The sequence below is a fragment of the Pteropus vampyrus genome, unplaced genomic scaffold, assembly GCF_000151845.1.
Source record: "Pteropus vampyrus isolate Shadow unplaced genomic scaffold, Pvam_2.0 Scaffold11, whole genome shotgun sequence".
NCBI classification, from domain to species: domain Eukaryota; kingdom Metazoa; phylum Chordata; class Mammalia; order Chiroptera; family Pteropodidae; genus Pteropus; species Pteropus vampyrus.
Genome location: NW_011888792.1, coordinates 8,996,816 through 9,007,443, shown reverse-complemented (window position 1 = coordinate 9,007,443; position 10,628 = coordinate 8,996,816). Strand labels below are relative to the sequence as shown.

Here is a 10,628-nt window from a genome sequence, read left to right as displayed (position 1 = left end):
ATTTGCTTTGTCAATAAAATGCAGCAGAAATATGACATTCTGGGTCTTCTGAGGCTAGACTGTAAGAAGTTTTGAAGCTTCTGTCCAATCCTGGGAATGCTTGCTCCAGCAGAAGCCAATCACAATGCAGGGCATTCTGGCTACCTTGAGAGCACCATGCTTTGAGGAAGCCCAAGCTAGCCAAACGAAGAGGATGTATGGAAAGAGAGCTACCTGGACAGCTTCTGGCTGTCCACACATGTCATGTCCAGACATCACAACCCAGACACCAGGCATGTAAGTGATTAAGCATCAGACAATTTTATACTCAGCTGCTATCTGGCTGCAATTCTATGGTGGACCCCAAGTAAGAAGAACCCAGCTAAACCCCTCATACCCCAGAATGTGAGAGATCATCATAAACTAATTTCGGCCACTAAATTTTGGTGTGGTTTATTTATGCAACGATAATTTGAACATCTCTCTTCATGATCCTGCCATTTTAATACAGACTAATTCCCCAAATAAAATGTCATTTTAATTCTTATTACATAATTATTTAAAATAAAAAAGAACATATTATGAAATAAATTTTATGATGCAATATATTAATCTAAAATAAAATTACACAAAAAATAAATACACATACATTTACATATAAGTATATATATAGAAATGAACTGAAAGAACAGTGATCAACCCTAGGTAGGTAAGTTTCAGGTGATTTTGCTCTTTATTAGTACTTTTCTATATTCCCCATAGTTTCTGCATTGGATATGTTTTACTTTGGTTATTTCTGATGCTGTTTTTGTAAAGCTAAATACCAAGAATTTGAACTCTGAAACTAAACTCTAAAAGTAAGATCATTTAACACCCAGTTCTAACACCTGAATTGTGGCTATAATACCCCAGGGCTTAATTACAACCTAAGAATTACAACTTTAAAATAAGACTTATATGAATATATTCTCAACCTACTATCAAAATACTGAACTTCTGGATATGTTTAGTACCCATGTTTTATAAAGTAAAAAAGCAGAAATATCATTTAATCAAAACAAGAATAAAGACAAACAAACATCTGATCATCTTTGTACTTCTAAGCTGTTTCCTTCCTTACCTTCCACTCTCCATTTTCTTAAGCTACAATATTTAACTTGAGAGAACAGACCCCCACCGCCACCCCACTCCAACACATGTATTTCAGGTCCTTCTATGAAATCCTTTATACCTAAAATTCACCTTTAGAGAAAATTTTGGAGAAAATTCACAAGTGAGAAGAAAGCCTTTAATAGATTCATTGTGTGCTCCAACTATGATATCTTTCATCTCTTGACTTTGCCTTAGGAGATTTGGTGTCATAAACTGAAATACAGGGAGTCTTTTTCTAATAATGCAATGACTCCCTCGGACTTGCTTCTTTTATTATTTTGCCTTTGATCAATGTGTCCAGGGTATAGAATACTTTGAAATTATACCATCCACTCTGCCCTCACTTTCTATCATGGTAATTGTGCCTTCTTTCGATATAAAATTTAGACTAATCAATTGGCTTTAAAAAAAAAAAAAAGTATCTATACTGTTTTTATCTTTGTATTTTTTTACAATTCATGGAAAATAATATTTTTGTTTATTCTCTTTCTTCCAACTTTAAATTTTAACTTGATCCTATTTTAAATCCAGAGTTTCTTTTAAGTTTAACAAAATCAACTGAGAAGTTTGAGGTTATTATAAGGTAGTCTAAGAGTGAAAGTTTTACAAAAATTGGCTTACTTGAATTTCTCTTCTAAATTGGACTTGCTTTCTCATTATTAAAGCGCATGCCCTGCCCCTCTAAATATCTCCCATTTCCCTAACTTCAGCTCCCTCCTATAATTCTTTAAAAAGTGACCTGTGGTTAAGCATACTAGAAGGATAGCAATGCAAAAAGTGAGTGAAAGAGCAGGTGGTCCCAATCTTCTTCTGGAATCACTTTCCCATGCAGCTTCCTCATGCCACATTCATCTGGTTTTCCTTCTCACTCACTAAGTATCCTTCAGCCTCCTTTGATGGATCCTTGTCTTCTTTCTGACCGCTACATAATAGAATATTCCAGTTCCCAGTCCCAAATGTCTTTTCCATCTATCTACACCACCTTCTCACTGTAATCTCATTCACTTTGCTGACAGTCTTCCAAATTTACATCTCCAGCCAAACTTCCCCCCAAAAAACCAGATTCATATCCAACAGACTATACTTGATATCTCCAGGTGTAGATAATTTTTTAACCTAGTTTTTATTTTCGTAATATATAACACATGAATACAAGCTTAAACCTATATAACAGGGTATATTCAGAGAATTCTCACTTCTACCCACCTATTCCTTTCCTCCTCCTACAGATAACTATTTTTACTAGGCCTTGAGTTATGTTATCAATGTGTCTTTTGCAAATATAACTATTTATAGGTAAACAAACTGAAACAAATAACTGTATATCAAGTGATGATATAATTGCACAGACAAAATAATTCTTTTTTTTTTTAAAAGCTTACAGCACCTGGTATTCTTAGGTGGTCTCCCATCCAAGTACTAACCAGGCCTGATCCTGCTTAGCTTCTGAGATCTGACGAAATGGGGCATGTTCAGAGTAGCAAGGCCGTGGATAGAAATATTTATTTCTAGTGGCTTTAGAACATAGTATTTTGACTGTCTGCTCTTAGTAGAAGAAATCCTAAGGACAAATATAGCTACAAAGAAAGCTTATACTTCATTAAGTATTCTTATTGTCGGTGGTAATATCAGCATTATTATGTTTAAATTAAAGTTTTATATTGTAGAATATGTATTTTGGAACTATATTTCCTATGTTGTAGAATATTTATTTTGAAAGTAGACATGTTGCAGGATAGAGCAAATAATAAGTAATTACATAAAACAGAAATGACAGTGAAATCAAAGAAAATATGTAAAGTCTCTATAATGTTAAACTTAAATATCAGTATCACCTCATGACTTTTTTCTTTGTCAAAATATGTATTTCCTGACTGTCCATTAAAAAGGTAGTAACAATAAGTATCACTAGTGTCCAGATTTTTGTCTCTAAACACCATTCCCCACTAAAATGAACCAGGGTTCCTTGCAGGAATTACTGATGTCTGGAGAGAGAAATATATAAAATGAACCTGAACATCTTGAACCAGCAAAAAAGCTATCAAAGATTAATGGGGTCATGTCAATGAGACAGAAAAGGAATGTGAAAGTGTTCCCATTGGTCAAAGATTTAAATTTGTGCACCTCTAAAAGGGTAATGACTGCAACTGTTTGAAACACATTGACTATATAAATCCTCATGTTCATAAGGATATTAAAAAGAAGGAAGGGAGAGAGGGAGGAGAGGAGGAAGGAAAACTCATTGGTCACCACTGAAAGCAACTAGGGCATCAACTCCTTCCTATAAAATTAACATTTAAAGGAGAATAATTAAATATTTATCCCGTCTATCCTTGGTAAACTTTTTTTTCAAGGTAACCAAATAGCCTAGTTGTTAAGGAAAATGTTCTTCCTTAAAGAATTCCAGCTAATGTGGCAAGAATGACAGAAAAGCACGGGTTTGCAACTCCTAATAAAATTAAGAAAATGATCATTCATGGATGAAACAATTAGATAAAAATCAACTCAAAATGAATTAAAGACTTGAATGTAAGACCTGAAACCATTAAAATCCTGGATGAAAACATAGAGGGTAAGCAACTTGACATTGGTCTTAGCAATGATTTTTTGGATTTGACACCAAAAACAAAGGGAACAAAAGCAAAAATAAGCAAGTGAGACTACAACAACCTAAAAAGCTTCTGCACAGCATAGGAAACCATCAACAAAATGAAAGGCGACTTGTGAAATGGGAGAAGATATTTGTAAATCATATATCTAATAAGGTGTTAATATCCAAAAATATATAAATAACCCAATTCAACTCAATACCAAAAAACAATCTGATTAAAATATGAACGGAAGAACTGAATAGACATTTTCCACAGGAAGCATACATATGGCCAACAGTTACATGAGAGAGTGCTCAACATTATTCACCTCAGATCTGTTAGAATGGCTGTAATCAAAAAGAGAACAAGTGCTGACAAGAATGTGGAGAAAAGTACTTGTGCATTGTTGCTGAGAATGTAAATTGGGGCAGCCACTAAAGAAAACATTATGGAGGTTCCTCAAAAATTTACACACAGAATTACCAATTCTACTTTTGAGTATATATCAGCAGGAAACAAAATCACTATCTGAAAGAGATATCTTCACCTCCATGTTCATTACAGCATTATTCACAATATACACACATGTGCACACACACATACAGAAATATTATTCAGCCATTAAAAAAAAAAAATCTTGTGATTTTGACAACATGGATGGACCCTGAGGGTCTTATGCTAAGTGAAATAAGTCAGACTGAAAAAAAAAACAAATGTTGTATGACGTCGCTTATATGTGGAGTTTTAAAAAACTGAACTCAGAAAGAGAGAACAGACTGGTGGTTGCTATAGGTAGGGATTAGGGGGTTGCGTGAAGGTGGTCAAAAGGTATAAGCTCCTAGTTATACAATAAATAATCTTAGGGCTGTAATGTACAGTATGCTAACTATAGTTAACAATACTGTATTATATATTTGAAAGTTGCTGAGAGGACATCTTAAAAGTTCTCATCATAAGAAAAAATATTTGTAACTATGTGACGTGATGAATATTATCTAAACATATTGTGGTAATCATTTTGCAATATATACAGATATGTTATGCTGTACTCCTAAAATTAATACAATGTTATATGTCAGATATCTCAATAAAACTAAATCGAGGGGGAAGTTAATGGAAAATCTATGAGTGGAGGGATTGGACTTTCACCACCTAAACCCAATGCTGACTCTTAGTGTCACTAAAGTGACAGAATCAGACATGACGTGATACAACAAAGTTTATAGCACCACCTATGTATGTAGCATTCTTGCCCAAAGAACTTAACCTTAATCCAAGAGAGGCTTTAGAGCTAAATCTCAGTTTACTAAAAATAAAAAAGGTGGGTGGGGGGGATATAGAAACATATTAAGTATTCCAAAATAAACAATCAAATCCAGAACATGGACATTCTATGGGGCAAACTGCCAAGTTTCTTCAACAAATCAATGTTATTAGGGGGAAAAGGAGATTCGAGGAGGCTTTTAGAGAGTCACGTGGAATACCTAAAAATTACTATTTCCTAACTAGAAGAATCCAACTCTAAAAAGACATTTTTGAGATAATCAAAGAAATTTGAATATGGATTCATTATTGAATAGTATTATGGAATTGTTAATTTTGTTAGGTAGCACAACAGCATTGTGGTTATGTAAGATTTATAGCTGCATACTATGCTACGTAGAGATACATGAAACAAGTATAGCAAAATCCTGACAATTGCCCATTCTGGGTCATAGGTGGAGAGGGGTTCATTTTACTACTCAACTTTGTGTATATTTGAAAGCTTTCATAATAAAATATATTTACTGGCAAACCCACACAATAATCAAAGCTCTAATTTTAACATTAACTTTTACCCCAACTAGAGCCTGCTACAAGCTGGTGGCTTACAGTTGGAGAATGGGATATCGTCCTTCTTTTCTTTTTGTCCATCTATAGTTTTCTTCCTCCCTCAGCTGGCCAACTACCCATCCCCACTAAGGGCACAGCAAGGTGAGAGGAGTGAGGAGAGGTAAAGGAGTCAGAAATGTTCTTACTTAGCTGGACTGTCATGTGATGACTTTGTTCTCTACAGACTGGCTAAGTTATTCTTGTGGATACTTTTGCAGATTCCACAGAGGTTCCACCACTGTGCGTCACCAACATCAATCCCAAAGATGCAAGCTGTGCTTCTTTTCCAGCTGGCTAATCCAGATTCTCCCACCCCCCACCAACCCCTCCCCCCGGCACCCCACCCCCACCAAACCCCTCAGCTTCTGCTCTTGGAAATATACTCATAGCAAATTACTACTCAGCTCCCCTTGCCTTCCCTACAGGCTGTCCTCTTTAACAAGATCCCTCTAAAAATGACCTCGGGCTAACATCCCTAAAGGGAGTTTCATAGCTGGCCTTTAGGGCTCACTTCCTTTTGCCTTGCTGTGGGAGGTGATACAGTTCAGTCCAGACACAGCTCTCCATCCTGCTGCCAAGGGCCACCTTGGCTCTCTCAGAAATTACTCAGAAACTTTTTTTGCTGTGGTCCTTAACTACAAATCAAACTCTCCAAAAAAGTTTTGTTAATGCCCTCCTCACCACGCTCTAGACGAGGCACAGAGAGACACATGAGACAGAGGCACTCACAGCGCTTCCACAGTCCTTCCACTATAAACTTTCCTCAGAAAATCTCAGACTTCATTGGTTTGACTATTTTATGTACTTGTTATGAAGGAATTCAAGGTTATGCAATTAGTTTTCTGTTACCTTCTTTGAAATTCTGAATCTCGATAATGTCTCACAACTCACTTTGACATTTGAGATATATCTATTTTTTGGTGCCTCAGTTGAAAATTCCAATTTTAAAAATGCATAAATATATTGTCATCAGGAAGTCAAAGTGGCTTTTTTTCCTTTTTAAGAAACCCAGAAACCATACTCTCTGCCAAATTTCTACCACTTAACCAAGCAATCCATGATACTACTTTTCTTATAGTTTTTATTATTTTTATGAAAAAACAAAAGCAGTGTGGTGATTTTAAAATATGGCCCCACATTTTTTGACCCTTCCCTACTGAGAGGTGGGCTATTTGTCCCCCCTTAAATCTTAGCTCTCTGGCCACTTTACCACAAAATTCATTGGAAGTGAATATTGGTAGTACCAGCTTACAGGTCCAAACCTTAAGAATTGGCAGCTTCCACTTCCTGTTTCTTATTATGCTTGTCTTACCAAGCAATATTTACATTGCAGATTCATGAGCAAAATAAGTGGTTATTTTAAGCCAGTAAATTTTAGAGTGGTTGGTAATGACCAAAGCATAGATAATTTGGGGAACCTCTTTAATAAGAGGCTACAAATTAAATATAAAATCTTAGGGGCTGTTATCTCTTTTTGCATTCTCTGTATTTCAACCTTTCTATGTCCTTATATTTAATGTGTGCCTTGTAAAGAACATGTAATTGATTCTATATTTTTGGTCTTCTCTGATAAAATCTATGTTCTTACTGAAGAGTTCAATTTATATTCACTTATTATACTTATCTCACATTTAATTTTTTTCCCCATCTTCTTTTGTGTTTTTACCCAGCGCTTTCACGGTTTTCTTTTCTTCTCATGCTTCCCTTTGCTGTGCTTGTGGGTTTGTTTGTATATTCTTAAAGAGATTCCATTTAAACTTTTAAAAGTTTCAAGTTAATATCTTCGCTTCACTGTTGAACAATAAAAAGATCTTAGAATATTTAAATCCAATCATCTATCATACAAACCTCATTATCATGCTATATATTCTGTATGATGTAAGCTATATCTTGTCATATTTAACATTTGAAATAGTCACAGAATTCAATCATTAATATTTTGTTCATTTATCTTAATGTTTACTCTCTACTTTAGTCAAATTCGTTATATCTTAGACCTTTCTGGCATTACTGTCTTCTTTCTGAAGTTCATGAGACAACAGGTAAATATTACTGACATGTTACTGGTGTCTATTACCAACAGACAAAATAAACTTTAAGGTAAAAAACATTACTACAGATAAAGACTGTCATTATATAATAAAAATGTAAATTTACCAGGTTAAAACATAGCTTTGAAATATATAAAGCAAAAATTGATAGATCTCCAAAGAGAAGTAAAGGATTTTAATTCATTTTCATTCTCTCTCTCTCTCTCTCTCTCTCTAGCTGATACATCAAGTAAACAAAAATTACGAAGGTTATGGAGGATCTGAATTACAGTTACTAAGACTGATCTAATAGGCATACAGAATATATCCCCAATATTCGGAGAATACAATGTTCTTTTCAGCACATAGAAAAAGTTTATAAAAATTGACAACAAATTCCAAAAAGTGGATATCATACAGATCTTCTGTTTTGAATAAAATTCTTTTAAAAATCAACAATACAAAAAATAAAAACAAAGAAACATCACTTAGAAATTTTTAAAAAGCCTTAGAAAGACTCATGGGTCAAAGCAGTAAACATTATGGAAACAGGAACCTGAAAGATGTAAAACTCAATTAGAGGGTTCAGGGAAGACTTCCTCGAGGAGATGCTTATATTAGGACAAAAAAAAAAGCTAAAGATTAGTGTGCTAAGGATCCAAAATAAGGATACAAAAGTAAAAAAAAAAAAAAACAACAACAACAAAAAAATAGAAGCTAAAGCTTGAGCTCTAGTAGCTTCAAGGTTAATTTAAATTCTCTTCAGGAATCTAGAACAGGCAAAAGGAGCTAAGAAAGTATCCTAAGCAAACTCATCATCAATAATTTGGATTTCATGTGTGACAATAGCAGCTAATAGCAGCTCACTTTACTAAGTGCTAGGTGTTCTTGTTGCTTTACATGTGTTAACTCATTTTATCCTCATAATAACCATTTGAAATATAAGACAGGCACTATTATTACGCTCATTTCAGATGAAGAACCTGAGGTACAAAAAGATTAAATATATTTGTAAAGATTATACCTTGGAAATGCAAAGCCAGAATATAAACGCAAGCTCTCAAGTTCCAGACTCCATGCTCTTAAGTACTAGATTAATATTGTCAATTAACAAAAGAATCTTGCTAATAGTCATACAGGAAAGATAATTTTAAAAGTCATTATATCTATACATTCTATCACATAAAAATGTCATAAATGAGAGAGCATGTCTATTCTCTTCTCTCTATAATAAAATTCAGCCTCTTACTAGCAGTATAGCCTACTCAATAGCATTGCCTAGTGAACAGAACAGCCCTACACCTAATGCTTAATGATGTATTAAGAATGGTCATATTATGTACAATTTCACACCCACAGTGATTTTCAATTTGCAAGGTAATTTGTTGTCAGTATAGATTTTATTTGTGGCTCACATGATACTTTAATAAAAGCAGAAGCCATGAAAAGTATGCGGCCCTAATTCTATCCATGGTTGTTACATTCATCTCCTGCATTGAAAGAAGTGAGCCTTGGCAGGGAGGAAAAAAGGTGTTGGCTGCCTAGAAGAGTAGAGTTAGGACTTCTACACATATGGTGCCATGACATCATTGGGATTTTAAAATATCATTAAAAATCACTATAAAAGCTAAATAAATTTTTGGTCAGTAGCCGTAATAAAATATAAAAGTAGAAATCACCAGCTGTGTTTTTCAAGTCCGTGATAGAGTGGGTCAGTAAAAAATGATCAAACTGCTTTACACTGTTATTCAAAGATTATCTCCAATTAGTTAAAACTTTGGTAACAAATTTTCAGAAGTGAAGTCTAGCTGAAGTTTGAAAATATTTTTATTATAATAAAGTTTTTCAGTGTAATGCTATCAGATGAAACAGATTTATCTACATTAGGCACTTTAAGAAGTCAATTTATTTTAAAATTGGAAATATTTTTGTGAAACATCCAAATAATGAAATATTACATTACAATCATTGTATTAATAAGTGGACAACTTTTGGACATTAAATTGAAGACCTGGCTTTGTTGCTGTTTTTAATTAATTTTGTTGACTTGCATGAATCTTCACTTCATCTATAAAATACAGTTAACTTACAGCCCAGTGGTTAAGGTAACATGAATTAATTTATATGAAGATATGTTGCAAGTTATAAGGCACTAAGCAATATTTTTTTAAGGTTTGTTTTTTTAAAAAAACTTTAAATATTTTGCCTCCAACAAATTTAGACAAATTTGTTTAAATGTCAATTTATCTTATAAAGTACATCAGATCCTTTCAGGAAGTTAGTTAAGGTTTCAGATAAGTACATAAGTGTCCACACATGTACACCTGAATTAGTGATATCTGACAAACTATACATTAGTGAATTGGACTTTTTACTTAAAGCCCAATTCTCAATCAAATGATTTACTAAATTGCCCTGATTTTAAAGCTTCCATAATTTGTCATAGAAGATAAAATAAATTTTACTCATTTTGGTAGTTCAACCAATATCATTTAGATGAGTTCCTACTGAAAAATCATCAGAAAACTGAATTCAGTGTACCTCAAATAACATACAATCACACTAGGATATGATTTTAGCATATCCTAGATAAGGTCAATCATTATGCTGGCCACTACCATCCTTCCCTTAGGAAAACCTACAGTCAATGGTGAGGGAAAAGTCATTGGCTACGAAATGTTCCTTTGTTTTCTCACAATTTGGTGGCCTTAAATATCTTAATTAATTGGCACAGATCTATGCAAAGAAAGTTCTAGGTAATAAATCTTCAAGCCATACCTGATGCATTTGCCCCATAATGTGATCCTGAGTGTAACAATGTACACAAGGGATAAATTTCTTCTAAATGCATCCTGGCTACTTGATCCACCCTCCCTATTGATCCAACAATTTCACTCCTAGATATATAACCAAGAGAAATGAAAATGTATGTTCACACAAAAATTTGCATACAAATGTCCATAATATAATAATCCCAAAGTAGAAACAACCCAAATATCCATCA

The 10,628-nt window shown here is 33.9% G+C and overlaps 1 protein-coding gene across 1 annotated transcript in view; it reads right to left on the bottom strand.

The window, feature by feature from the left end:
• Window positions 1–10,441, bottom strand: part of ADGRV1 (adhesion G protein-coupled receptor V1) — a 494,515-nt gene extending 484,074 nt beyond the window's left edge. Inside the window, exons 1-2 of the mRNA XM_023522723.1 lie at window positions 10,403–10,441; window positions 7,224–7,385 (exon numbers count right to left, since the gene is read on the bottom strand). Coding sequence (XP_023378491.1) covers window positions 7,224–7,225 — 2 coding nt within the window. The 5' untranslated portion in view covers window positions 7,226–7,385; window positions 10,403–10,441. The remainder of the gene's footprint in view (window positions 1–7,223; window positions 7,386–10,402) is intronic.
• Window positions 10,442–10,628: the final 187 nt, after the last annotated feature.